Genomic DNA, 14,388 nt, shown 5'->3' with positions numbered 1-14,388 from the left:
AAAGCCTGATTCAGTAGATAGGGGTTGCACTAGACACGTTTTAGTGGGCCCCAAAGCGGGGCCCCGTGCAGACGGATCCCCTCGGAGAAATAGCGTACTAAAGGAAAGGCAAGTCAGCTTCGACTCTTGTGTCCATTCCAACCAGTTAGCAGTAACTAGAGAGCTGTCTGCAAAGGATCCCGAGGCAGACGTCCAGCTCCGTGGAGAAAGGTGCCGCGATCGATTAGCAATGTCTGCCACACACCACGGAAGAGGGCCCACGGGCACGCTTGCCACACATGCGCAGTCTTTCCAGAGAGCCGTGGGCATCGCTGCTCCTACGGTCCAGGCCCCACGTCATCACTACTCTGCTGTGGGGCAAGGCTCCCAGATGCCTGGAGCGGGGAGAGATACAGTTCCCTGCCCACAGCCCTACCTACGTGTCTTCCCGAGCCCTGGGTTTATCTCTGCTTGCTGAAGAGGCTCTTGAAGGCGTTGTTGTAGTTCTTGTTAAACGCTGTGTAAATCAGGGGGTTAAAGAAAGAATTGGAGTATCCAAGCCACAAGAATATGCTTTTCCAGATCGGGGGCAGGCTGCAGGCACAGAGGGGGCTGATGAGCTCCGCCAGGAAGAAGGGGATCCAGCACAGTACAAACACGCCGATGAGAATGCCCACCATCACGGCGGCCCGCTTCTCCTTCTGCTCCCGCCACGAGTCCCCGCTCATCTGAAAGGCCACCACCGGGCGTCGCGCCGTGAACACCATCTCCGCCTCATGAGGGGCCTCCTTCACCTTGGAACAAAGGAAACGTGCGGTTAACACACGAAACCTAACGCTGGATGATAAAGCGGCATGGGGCTGCTCCCGCGTGGCCAACACCTCTCCGGCAGCCTCGTTCAAGATGGGCTTACACCGGGGCACCCGGGTGGCTCGGTGGGTTAAGCCTCTGCCTTTGGCCCAGGTCATGATCCAGGGGTCCTGGGATCGAGCCCCGCGTCTGGCTCTCTGTTCAGCGGGGAGCCCACTTCCCTTCCTCTCTCTCTGCCTGCCTCTCTGCCTGCTTGTGATTTCTGTCAAATAAATGAATAAAATCTTAAAAAAAAAAAAAAAAGATGGGCTTACACCATAATCCAAACAAAATGTTCCATGAAAATGTTCCTGAAACTGTAGGTTAAAATAAGCCCCGAAGGAGGCGGGGAGGAAGGCCTGGATGGCTCAGTCGGTTAAGCATCTGCCTTCAGCTCAGGTCATGATCTCAACGTCCTGGGATGGAATCCCACATCGGGCTCCCTGCTCCAGGGAGAGCCTGCTTCCTCCTCTCCCTTTCCCTCTGCCTGCCACTCTGCCTACTTGTGCTCTCTATCTCTCTGTCAAATAAATAAATAAAATCTTAAAAAAAAAAAAAAAAAAAAAGCCCTGAAGCTTCTTCCTGGAGTGAGAGTGGTGGTGCCCACATTTTTGGATAATAAGATACAAAAAGGGAGAGAGGCAGATAAGAGCAGGAGCCTCAGTGTCAGACTCTGGCTGGAGTTCCAGCGCCAGTGTCCAAACCTGCTACTCCATCTGTGAAACTGGGTGACAAAGTCCTCTCCCCCCATCATAAGGCCACTGTGGAGGTGAACTGGGAATGTGCTGGATGCCCAGAGCAACCCCTGGCACATGCCCCCATTGGATACTCATGGAGTGGGCTGGGGGCTGGGACTAGGACCCCAAAGTGAACAGATCCCAGCCCAGCCATGAAGTTCAAAGCTGGAGAGGCAGCCTATAAACACCAATACCGCAAGAAATTATACAACAATGTGCTAAATGGATTCCGTTTAGATTCTGCAGTCCGTACTGCCTAGCTTTAAAACGACAACTGTAAATGCCTTTGCGGTAATAACTCCCATTGAAGGAGCCTGTGGCACATGGTCCACCCTGTCACCCCCATCCTTTGGTCCACTCCTGTTCACCTCTCAGGTCCACCAGCCCTCTCAGAGTGGCCTCTCTGATGCTATGAACTCAAACACATCTCCCAGTTTGGTACCCCTTTCTCCTCTTCTGTAGAGATCTGTGCAATTCTGGCTATTACACCTGCTCCCCAACCCTGGGCCAAGCTGAACCAGGGCTGGGACTGTGTCTTCCTTGTACACGCACCTGTCCGGCAGCAGCATCTGGTGCCTGGCCTGAGCTCAGGAAACAGGTGCTGAATGAGCCAGAGATCATGACAACACAACAGTCCGCACCTGCGTTTCCCTCCTCCCCGGGTGCTGCCAGCCGTGGCCACAGATGCTGGTGGCGCAGGGGGCCAAGAGACTCCCAGACTGGCATGCACACAACTGGGAGCAGCTGGCAGGACAGCCCCATGACCGTGGAGAGCCACACGGGACCGCAGCACACACACCTGCATCTCTCACTGGGTCAGGACGGCCAAAGCCAAAAGGCAGAGGAGCCCCCAGGTGGCCTGACCTCAGCACCACCTTCGAATTCAGTGTCTTCTGCTTTTCCCCCCACAGCCCCCAGCTCCTCCAGTTGGAAATTCACTACATCAGCCTAAAAACAGATCACAGTCATGTGGACAAAGTAGAGTTCTCTCCTTTGCCAGCGCAACACCTGGTCTCCTCCCGCCTGCCCCTTGGAAGTCAACAATGACAAGGCAAGGGAAGCCAGCAAGGGAACAGACAGCACTTACCTCTCCCCACTCTGTACCCCGACAGAGGCCAGCCAGAGCCCCTCTGATGGGCCATTCCAAGGTTTGCCGGACCCCCATGGGCAGGTGTGAGACCCACGTCCTCATCCCCCTTATGAAGAGACTGTGCTGACCTAGTCCCTCATAGTGAACCATCCTCAAGTCATCAAACAAGTCTCATCCACAAAAACGTGCCGTCCTGAAACCACCTCATGAATACTGAGCGATGTCGTGGGGAGGGAGCAATGTTATCAGCGCAGGAGCGGAAGTGGAAGGTGGAGAGTTTGTTTTCCTCCCTACGGGCTCAGAAATGGGCACTTTCCCAACAGACCTAAATGGCTTCCCAGGCACATGAGTCCCTTCCCAGGGTAAGGGAAATTCCAAATCCTTATTATGCTATTGAGGCAAAGAAATGGGGTGACTTCGGTTCCAAAGGGCTCCTGAGAGAAGAGGAAACAGAAAAGGCAAGTTCACTGAATAAGTCGGTTTAAAGGACCAGGCCTCCAGCACTGCGACGTTAGCAGAACCCAGCTCTGCTCCTCCACAGCATCTGTTTGCTAGAGCCTGCTACACCCCATGCAGAGGGAGATGCCCGAAGAGTGTGCAATCTTTCTAGAAACGGCTTCGAAGAGACTGAGTCAACCTGGGATGATGATTCCAGCTTGCAAGGAGACTGACTAGCTTGACTTTTGTCATCTGAAATGTGATATCCAATAGAAAGCCAAAAGAGGCTAAAAACAGCCCAGAGAAGTTATCATAAAACAGACACTATGCTAAAGGTTTGGAAGGGATGACTTGAATTCATTCTTGCATCCAACTTTTGAGGTATTATTATCTCCATTTTAGAGTTGAGAAAACACTCTGGGTAGCTAAATACCTTGTCCAAGATCACCCAGTTGCCAATGGTAAGAGCTGAAGTCAAATGGGAGTATTTTGAACTGGAGACCACACTCTCAAACCCTACCTGTTCTGCACCTTTAGTAAAGGTGATTGATCTGGATGGGTTCCAAAAGAATCTATTTTTTTCTTTTATTTTTTAAAAAGATTGTATTTATTTGTTTGAGAGACAGAGAGAGCACGAGTGGGATGAGGGGCAGAGGGAGAAGCAGACTCCTCGCTGAGCAACAAGTCCAATGAGGGGCTCAATCCCAAGACCCCAAGATCATGACCTGAGCTGAAGGCAGATGCTTAACCAACTGAGCCACCTAGATGCCACAGTAGAATCTACTTTAAGAATATATATGCTTTGGGGCACCTGGGTGGCTCAGTGGGTTGATGCCTCTGCCTTACGCTCAGGTCATGATCCCAGGGTCCTGGGATCGAGCCCCGCATCGGGCTCTCTGCTCAGCCGGGAGCCTGCTTCCTCCTCTCTCTCTGCCTGCCTCTCTGCCTACTTGTGATCTCTGTCTGTCAAATAAATAAATAAATAAATCTTAAAAAAAAAAAAAAAAAGAATATATATGCTTGGGGTGCCTGGGTGGCTCAGTGGGTTGGGCCTCTGCCTTCAGCTCAGGTCATGATCTCGGGGTCCTGGGGTCGAGCCCTGCATTGGGCTTTCTGCTCAGTGGGGAACCTGCTTCCCCCTCTCTCTCTGCCTGCCTGTCTGCCTACTTGTGATCTCTCTCTGTCTGCGTCAAATAAATAAATAAAATCTTTTTTTAGAAAAGAATATATATGCTTGAAAGAAGACATCCAGATGGCCAACAGACACATGAAAAAGTGCTCAACATCGCTCGGCATCAGGGACATACAAATCAAAACCACAGTGAGATACCACCTCACACCAGTCAGAACAGCTAAAATTAACAAGTCACGATAGATGTTGGCAAGGATGTGGAGAAAGGGGAACCCTCCTACACTGTTGGTGGGAATGCAAGCTGGTGTAGCCACTTTGAAAAACAGCATGGAGGTTCCTCAAAAAGTTGAAAATAGAGCTATCCTATGACCATCAATCGCACTACTGAGTATTTACCATAAAGATACAAATGTAGGGATGTGAAGGGGCAAGTGCACTCGAATGTTTATAGCAACAATGTCCACAAAGCCAAACTATGGAAAGAACCTAGACGTCCATCAACAGATGAATGGATCAAGAAGATGTGGTATATATATACAATGGAATACTATGCAACCATCAAAAGAAATGAAATCTTGCCATTTGCAATGATATGGATGGAACTAGAAGGTATTATGCTGAGCGAAATAAGTAAATCAGAGAAAGACAATTATCATATGATCTCTCTGATATGAGGAATTTGAGAGGCAGGACGGGGGGGCTGAGGGATACAGAAGGGAAAAATGAAACAAGATGAGATCGGGAGGGAGACAAACCATAAGAGACTCTTAATCTCACAAAACAAACTGAGGGTTGCTGATGGGTGGAGTGTTATGGACATTGGGGAGGGAATATGCTATAGTGAGTGCTGTGAAATGTGTTAAGCCTGATGATTCACAGACCTATACCCCTGGGGCAAATAGTACATTATATGTTAATAAAAATAAATTTTTTTAAGATTTTATTTATTTATTTGACAGACAGAGATCACAAGTAGGCAGAGAGGCAGGCAGAGAGAGAGAGAGAGAGGAGGAAGCAGGCTCCCTGCAGAGCAGAGAGCCCGATGTGGGACTCGATCCCAGGACCCTGGGATCATTACCTGAGCCGAAGGCAGAGGCTTTAACCCACTGAGCCACCCAGGCGCCCAATAAAAATAATTTTAAAAAAGAATATATATGCTTGAGATTTCTTCAGTATGGACATGTATGGCTTCCTGGTGATTTCTAGGGTCTCTGGCCACCAGCTCTGAACTTCTCCATCTCTCCTTGTAGGTCTTCTCTCCCCTAACCTCTTCACCCCGACCTCCCTCTGCATATCTATCTAAACATAAAGCCTGACCATTCAGGCTTTAAGGGGCCTCCGACCTCCAGTTAGAAACCTCCCTTAATCTGCAGGGAAGAGTACGGGCTGTTGGAGGCACACAACCAGTAGGACCTGGCCCTTTTGGGTCCTGCTATTAACGGAAAAGGGCTCTGAATACACAGAAGTTTGGAGACACCAAATGCCATGGCCAAGGCCACACAAGACGGGAAAAGCAGAACGAAGGTGTCTGCCTGCTCCATCTGGTTCTGGAGCTGTATGGCCTCTCTCTGCCAATACTGAGACGGGGACCTCAAAGATGAGTGTACCTTTACATTTCATAGAAACTGAGGCTTTTTCATATGAAATTAATTAAGGACCAAATCTGCCAGACACTATATGCTTAGACACTTATTAACCACCTACTTTGTGTATGGGGACTCCATAGTAGAATTTTCCATCAAGTCCCAGTTTGAAATATCCTGTTCCACTATTCTCACCAGGACTCTGAGGCCAGGGTAAAGATTCTGAATTGTTCAGAATGCTGTGTCACCACCAACAGGCCAGGACGGCAGGGACGATGAATGTCCTGTCCCCTGAAGAGTCCCTAGCACTTAGTATCACATATGGTATACAGTAAAATCAGTAAAAATCCATTGAATTGGGTGATATTTGGGAGAGATTATTCTTTTGCAAGTCTCTTGTGTTTGTGCACATTTTGCTAGCAAAGACCCAGGGTTAGACTGGCTTATTGAGGATGTTTGTAAAGCAAACAACCATAGAAGACAGAGATAGTGTCTCCCCGTGGAAAAGCACACAGCTTGGCTTGCGACCCTGTATAAAAGATTCAGGTTTCCAGAGAACAGAAGGCAGGTTTATTTATGGTCCGACACTGGGCAATATAGATTTGAGATCTCTCCTCTAGAAGTTTCTCTGCCATGATTTTGGACTTCAGTATTCTACTGAGAAGCTCAACCTTCTCCAAGAACTACACAGATTTGAGAAGTAGATCATTGCAAGACACACGGTTCCCGTGCCATACTTGCCTACCCCCACCACCTGTTTCCTCTCCCCCTCCACTCTTCCCCAACAATCCAATCAGAGAGAAAAGAGAAATGGAAGTAGAGGTAAAGAGACAGAATGAACATAACGATGTAAGGGGAACAGCAAGAGAGAAGTTTATAGAGACTAGAAGGCCAGAAGCATTTCTGAAGGTGTAGAGGAAACACTCCTCGACACATCCAAGTACTTCTGGAAACTTGCATGCTCTTAGGGGCCAATCTTAAAAGAATCAAGCCATAAACCAGATTTTTTTATTACCACTGATACAATTTGATTCATAAAATGTACTTGCCTAAAGTTAAAATAAGCTTGCAGTCTGGCATGAGAATGTGTTTGAGCCCACAGTTCTTTTAATAGATGGAATCAGAACGAGGGTGGTGATTTTCCACCACTCTTCCCGTACCCAAGCTCTGACAAGCCCACAGGCCCACCAGTAGCTTAGTCTTCGGGGTGGTCCAAATGACAACTAAACATTGGACAAGTGACAAAAACATATGGGCTCTGTACAGATTTCAGGTCACTCAAGGCTTATGTGCTATATGCTTACAACACAAAAAGTTATTTATGCTAATACACAGAGTTAGCTTAGCTAGGCAAGTATTTATAATGCAACATTATCTAACACTCAGATCCAAGTTGTCACAAACCCTACAGTTCAGTATTACACATCTATTTTGTCCTTTACTGTGTGCAAAGTGCTTTCCCATTATACTGTTCAGTCTCTCAGGACCATTCATTGTATTCTGGACCAACTTCTAGCAGAGTAACTATAAGACTTTATTGAATTTTTTTTTTAAAGATTTTATTTATTTATTTGACAGAGATTACAAGTAGGCAGAGAGGCAGTCAGAGAGAGAAGGAAGCAGGCTCCCTGCTGAGCAGAGAGCCCGATGTGGGGCTCGATCCCAGGACCCTGGGATCATGACCTGAGCTGAAGGCAGAGGCTTTAACCCACTGAGCCACCCAGGCACCCCGACTTTATTGAATTTTTAATTCTATAGTTGTGGTCTACTAAAATTAATCCCTGGAGAACAGAGACGCTGCTCACTCATTCTTTGAAACTTCAGAGGCTGCTACATTGCCTGATCTGCAGGTCAGTAACAGTTAATCAAGTAATTCTGAGCACCATCTGTGTGTCTTATGGCAGTGGCTTTAAAAACTGTCCACAAGTTCACTGATACTTTTCCAAAGGTGGAGCCTAACTCCCCTTCCCTTGGGTGTGGGCTGCAGTTGGTGACTCACTTCTAGTGAATAGACTATAGGGAAAAAGATCTCATGTAACTTCTGAGACCAGTTTGTAAAAGGCATTTGCAGTTTCCTCCAGGAAGAAGGGAAGTCAGCCGCCATGTTGTGACAACACCCAAGCAGTCCTGGGGAGGCCTCCTGCTAACAGCCATGTGAGTCAACCATCATGGAAGCAGTCTCCAGCTCCAGTCAAGCCTTCAAATGACCGCTGCCCCACCCGACATTTTGGCTACAACCGCATGAGACCTGGGGCCCAGAAGGGCAAAGCCATTCCCATGTCTGGCCCACCGGAAACTGTGGGTTAATACGTGTTTGTTGTTTTACACCACTAAGCTTTGGGCTAGTTTGTTATACAAGCGAGAAGTAACTCCCCTATGTAGGATGGTGAGTAATAGTAGCAATAAGAATAAAATCATAATTCACTATTTATAACTTACAAGAAGAATTGTAAAGAATAATAACGAAGATGCTGCAGCAGCTTGCATTCATGGTTTGCTATTTTCGATACCCCGTATACACCATTAACTCATTTACTCATCACGAGAATATTATAAGCAGGTGGCCATACTTCCATTTTACCTACGGGGAAATGCAGGCTTAAATTAAGTCTCTTGGCTACAGTGCTAATAAGTGGCACAAAAAGAACTAATATCCAGGTCTCCTTGCTTCCAAATCCCCTGCTCTTAACCACTAGGCACACTGTCTACCACCACATGTTTACTGAGTGAGTGAGCGAGTGAGTGAAGGGTGTCGGCGTAATCACATCCTTGAGCCCCAGACGTCTCTGCCTCTGTGGGCCCCTGCCTCCATTAAAAAATATTAAAAATTATATTTTATGACCATATTATTATGAAGACTACTATAACCGAGGCTGGCTACATTATTATATATTCATTGCTCTTACATTCATTCTTCCCCTAATTTTAAAAGATATTAAAATCAAACCATTTCCATGGGCCCCTAAAAGTACTGTGGCTACTGTGCCTAATGAATAATTAGGCCCTGCTCATGAACATGTGCACGGCAATCAAACAATTGAAAAAAAAAAGTTTTGAGGTCACATTTTAAAAGCCAAAGACATAATCTCCATTGATTTTGCTTTTTTCTTCTTCTCAATAGTAGAGGGCACAGGCCAGTGGAAAATAATCATGACCCGTGGGGGTCGTTTGGCAGGGTTTGGGGGGGCCCAAAACACACTCTATATGTGGTGCTCATTCTAGAAAGCTGAAGGAAAGGAGGGCAGGGTGGGCATGAACCCCGCCTCCTGAGTGCCTCCGTGCTCAGCTGTGGTCAGCTCTCCTGGGAGCATAGTTTTGAGACCCTGCTCCCATGATGCCCCACCTTGACTGGGATATGGCTGCCTCCTTCCTGTGAAGGTGAGGTTTCTGCGGACGATGGAACGGTGCTCAGCAGTTAAGTCCCTGGAGGCAGACAGCATGGAGGAATGACAAAGTTAAGAACAGTGACCTCAGCTTCTCCACTCGGTAACTCTGTGGTCGTAGCTAACTGACTTTGCGGTGACTTAGTTTCATCAACTATAAGATGAGGGCTGGTGGTAAAAACAGTATTCACTAAATTATCCACATACTTCCCTGGATGTCCGGGGCTGGCCAAGGCTGAGGACAGAACTGACATGTGTCTACTTTAGGGGAAGGCAGCTAAAAGCTGCTATATTTCCATCCATCCCTTCCCCTCGCGCAGCAATCTGGAAGCCAGTCATTCCAGACCACAGAGCGAGGTAATGGCAAGGGGTCCAGATCTATGAGTTGCTGCCAGGCAGAGAGCTCTGTGGGAGGGGACCCACCTTAAACTCTTGAGAGTGAGATAAGCTGTCCATTTGGGGGTTATGTGTGGCTGAACATGACTTAGCTTATCCGGACTGATCGAGATGATAAGGCCAACACAGCTGGGTCATGGAAATGAAATGAGAAGTTGGAGGCAGAGCGTCCAACACAGTGTCTAGATGACAGGACTCACTTAGTAAACGTTGGAAAGTTCTACTTTCCAAAACTGCATTTTGCCCCCAGAGAATTAAATCACTGCCCAGGAACTGTGGCTCATCCCTTTCTGATCATATCTCAGATACGATCTGAGTTGGGACCTGGCCACAGAATGGCAAAAAAAATGAAGGATGTACACAGCCCTATTACCAGAGCCTTCAGACTCCATAAGTGCTTCTGTCCCCCCACAGAAAGCAGTACAGACACATTGCAGCACCTAAATTCAATTCATTTTCCCTAGAGTGTGGGAAATGGCAGTGGGGAGAGGGGAAGGTAGAGAGATAGTATTATGGGTATATTATTGTAAGTTTCCATTCAGGTGTCTTGTGTCCAGAAAGCTTGTAGATGCTGACTGAGCAGCATCCCCAGGCATCTGAGTGAGGGCTGCCCAAAGCCTAAGGATGCTCTCTGATATCATCCCATCTACAATCTCAACATCACGTGACTCGAGAGTCCCAGCCATAGCTTAGATGGATACTGTGTTTTAGAGAAGAGAACTTGCCGTCCAAAGCAGGGGAAGGGCTTGCCCTGGGTCCCACTGCCAGCAAATGGAAAATCACAGCACTGGCCCTGCCTCTCAGAGCTCTTTCTCTCCACCCATGGCCACCCCAGATTGGCCAGGTTCCTGTTAACTCCCTTCATGGTATCTATCACCTGCCTGAATGGGGGCTTTCAAAAATGAATGCCAAACTCAGGTTTGGCAAGCCTTTCTGGCAACCATTCCACCATGATTTCTCTAGGTGCACATTGGATTGATGTAGCTCTTCAAAGTCAGCCTACCTCTGCAATCAGACAGAAAAGCTATAATCATCCCAGGCATTTCCAAGGGACCTTTCAAAGAACATCATTAATTCTGAATAAAGCTCTCCCCTACCAACACTTTCCAATTATAGCCTTGACATTCCTATTTTGTGCTACAAAATCCCTCTGCCATTTAATGAAGAGGAAAAAGCCTACTTTTTAAAACACATATGTTTGAGTAGCCTACGTATCTGAGTTAACTTTCCAAAATTAAAACAAAACTAACAACAGAAAACTTACTGTCCCTTACCCCCAGCCCCCTCCCACCAGCAGTCCTTCCTTGAGCCATGCACAGTGGTCTCCCCCTCCTCCTTCTTTTTCATGCTTTCGCTTCCCTTCTCGAAGTTTCAGTTATCTGTCATCAACCAAAGTCCAGAAGTAGACGATTCTCCTGAGTCCTCCAGGTCAGTGGTAGCCTAACATGACGTCACAATGCCTAGGCCATCACCCCGCTTCATCTCATCACGTGGGCATTTTATCATCTCACAGCATCACCAGAGGAAAGGTGAGTACAGTAAAATATTTTGAGAGAGATCACATTCACATAGTTTTTATTATAGTATATTATTATAATTGTTCTTTTTTATCATTAGGAATGTTGTTAACCTCTGTGTCTAATTTATAAATTAAACTCTATCTTAGGTAAGTATGTATAGGAAAAAAACCAGTATCTATGATTTAGCGCTCTCTGCGGTTTTAGGCATCTCCTGGGGGTCTTGGAAGGTATGCCTGTGGACAAAGGGCAACTACTCTATTGTATTTGGGAAGGGACAAAAAAAAAAAAATCCTCTTATTATTCTCCTGACCACCCCCCGCCCCAAAAAGTGAAAGATTGGGGCTTCTAGGGTGAGGAGGCCAAAAGGCAGAAAGTTCCAGTTCTAAAGGCAATCAGAGAAGTTCTGCCAAATGCGTGTTCCTCTGTCTCATTCATTTCCAGGATTATGATCTGGACCAGTGCGGACCTTTGGGCAACACCCCGTTGATGCCTACTCCAGCCAGCTCTGCCCCTTCACCCGCGCCCCGGGGTGCCAGGCAGTGTGCTGGTTCCTCCCACACTCCATCTCGAGTGATCCTTCCTCACCAAGAACCCTCTGAAGCAGGAATGAACTTGTTTAAAGATGTGGATAAGAGGCCCGCAGAGATGAAGCAACAAGCCCCCATGTCCCAGGCTGGGATTTGAATCGATGGTTCTCTCTCCTTCCAAAGTCGCTAGAGGAAAGCACTGAGGTTGGGGTAGTAAGAGGAAAGTTATACTTGGGCTAGATTTTACACTCACTTCCTCTCTGGCAGGGAGCTGGCAGACAGAATTCGAGATCCGTTTCTAGCTTGCAGAGGGTGGACCAGGGCACAGCGGAGAAGGAAACCCCGGGAATGTGGAACTCTGCAGGACACACTCCCAGCGCGCCGCAGTCTCGCTCTGTCTCCTCGGGACCAGGAAGTGGCCGGCTGCAGGAGTCATAGGGACACAGCCACCCCTGGAGAAAGCACCAAGGGTGCGGCTCATGGGTCGTGCCCTCAACACTACCCGGAACGCTGCCCCTGCAAGCCCCCTTGGGCCGCGTGCACCCGCGGCCCCCGCGGCCCCCGCCAGGCCCTGTGCACGCTTGGTGAAACCCCTTCACCCGCGCGCCGGGTCCGCAAGCCCCCCGCCGCGTGCGCGCCCCTCAGTGCGCGCTCCGGGAGAGCGCAGGTGCGCAGGTGAGGCGCCCCTCAGTGCGCGCTCCGGGAGAGCAGATGACAAACTCCCCTTGCGCTCCCGGTGCGCGCCCCGAGGGTGCCAGCTTCCGCCGCCAGCTCTCGCGGGGGCCAAGCCCTGACCTCCCCCTCGACCCCCTGTTCGGCGGCCTGCTCCTCACCTGCACGGGGGCGGGCAGCGGCAGCACGGCCCGGCGGCGGCGGCGGCCGAAACGAAACTTGGCCGCCTTGTAGATCTTCCAGTAGACGAACAGCACCACGCCGAGCGGCAGGTAGAAGGCGCCGCAGGTGGAGAAGACGGCGTAGGAGGGCTCCTGGCTCACCTGGCAGCGCTGGCGCCGCGCATCGTACGCCTCACCCCAGCCGAAGAGCAGCGGCGCTAGGGCTATGAGCGCCGAGAGCGCCCAGGTGAGCGCGATCATGAGCGCCGAGGCGCGGCGGCGGGTGCGCAGCGTGTACTGCAGGTGGCGTGTGATGGTCCAGTAGCGGTCCAGGGCGATGGCCGCCACGTTCCAGATGCTGGCGGTGCAACACAGCACGTCGAAGGAGATCCACACGTGGCACAGGCTCCGGCCCAACCGCCAGCGTCGCCCGGCCGATAACTCGCTCACCAGGCTCAGGGGCATCACCAGCGCCGCCACGAGCACGTCTGACACGGCCGTCGAGGCCACCAAATTGTGCGGCACACGATGGAAGGCGCGGACGCGCAGAATGGTGACCAGAACCAGCAGGTTCCACAGGAAAGTGGCCGCGATCAGCAGCACCAGCAGCGTCACCACCAGCACCGTGAAGACGGAGAAAGGCGGCTCGCGGCCCGGCAGGGCGGAATCGCCCGCGGTCGTCGACCCGACGACCCCGCTGGGGCTCGGGCCCATGCTGCAGGCTTCGGAGCCCAGGGGAAGGGCGACGCCGGTGGCGGCCACCGAGAGGTTAGCGGCTTCCATGGCGCGCGGCGCGGGATCCCGGCTTCCCGACAGGGGACACAAGCGCTCCTCCCGGGGCTCGCGTGGACCCGGCAGGTGCGGGCGTGGAAGGCGTCGCTGCGTGCCCCGGGAGGACGGGGGGCAGGTGTCCAGGTCACCCTACCCTGTCCCTCCTTGGTTCACAGCCCCCTTTTGGCTCGGAGCCCTCGTGGACTTCCTTTCCAGTGGAGGGAAAAAAGAGAGTGGGACCCCTCGGGAGTCCAGCTGGGCTCGGCGCGCCGAGCCCTCCCACCTCTCCGCGCCGTCCCCGGGGCAACGGGCTGTCACAGGGCTGGGAATCTGGGAGCGCCGCCGAGTGTCCGCGCGCAGGGGCGGGCTTGGAGAGGTGCTCCCACCCACAGCGGGCGGCCGCAGGGGCCGGGCTGCACCGGGGAGGGCGGGTGCTGAACACCAGGCAGGCCATCATGCCGCCGCCGCCGCGCGAGGCTCCCCAACTCCGCCCTGCGGAGAGAACCCTAACTGCGGCTGTTTCGGGAGAAGGTTCAGGATCGCTCAGCCTTTCGGTAGCCGCCACCTCCACGGACCCTTGGGATCCGCCTGGTGGCACGGTTTAACATCGAGAAACAGAGGCGCCCCCCAACCCCTCTCCCAGACGGAGGAGTTCTGGTCTCATGGAATCACGATCCCACGCATACCTGAAAGAGGAGGTTCGGGTAGTGAGGTACACAAAGGGAGAGACCCTAAGGTCGCCTCCATCCTTCACTTCTAGCTGGCAGGGGCTTCACGGTGCCTTGAGAAGTTCTCTCTGGCTCTGGGCAGGAAGAGCGCTGCCTCTAGGCAGTGTGGCAGAGGTCCCTGAGAGGTAGCTTTTAGAACCCATCCCCGCCATCCCTAACCCTGCCCCACCACATCCCCATCTGTCCTTCCCACCCCACCCCCTTGTATTTGCTAACGTCTCTGACTATGTTACATATCTTCCAGGTCTTCAGATCAAGGTTAAGGCTGGGAATTATTTTTTGTTGACCCTCAGGCAAAGGCAGAAACAGATTGGAAGGGACAAAATCCCCCTAACCTTCTACTGCTCTCCCCCATTTTCAGCCTCAGACTTTTTTTTTTTTTAAGATTTTATTTACTTGACAGGGAAGAGAGTCAGTGAGAG

General features: G+C 50.6%; 1 protein-coding gene across 1 annotated transcript; it reads right to left on the bottom strand.

Annotated features, from left to right (window-relative positions):
* Positions 1-440: 440 nt before the first annotated feature.
* LOC111146023 (5-hydroxytryptamine receptor 5B) lies at positions 441-13,277 on the bottom strand. The gene is made up of 2 exons (XM_022501393.1): positions 12,468-13,277; positions 441-773 (listed from the first exon to the last, which is right to left on the bottom strand). Exons 1-2 carry the CDS (start codon positions 13,248-13,250, stop codon positions 441-443), a joined length of 1,116 nt encoding a protein of 371 aa, XP_022357101.1. The 5' UTR covers positions 13,251-13,277.
* Positions 13,278-14,388: the final 1,111 nt, after the last annotated feature.

The sequence above is a fragment of the Enhydra lutris genome, unplaced genomic scaffold (assembly GCF_002288905.1).
Source record: "Enhydra lutris kenyoni isolate GAN:26980312 unplaced genomic scaffold, ASM228890v2 scaffoldscaffold1, whole genome shotgun sequence".
Classification (NCBI taxonomy): Eukaryota; Metazoa; Chordata; class Mammalia; order Carnivora; family Mustelidae; genus Enhydra; species Enhydra lutris.
Note: the sequence above shows the minus strand (reverse complement) of the source record. Positions and strands in the feature narration are given on the sequence as shown.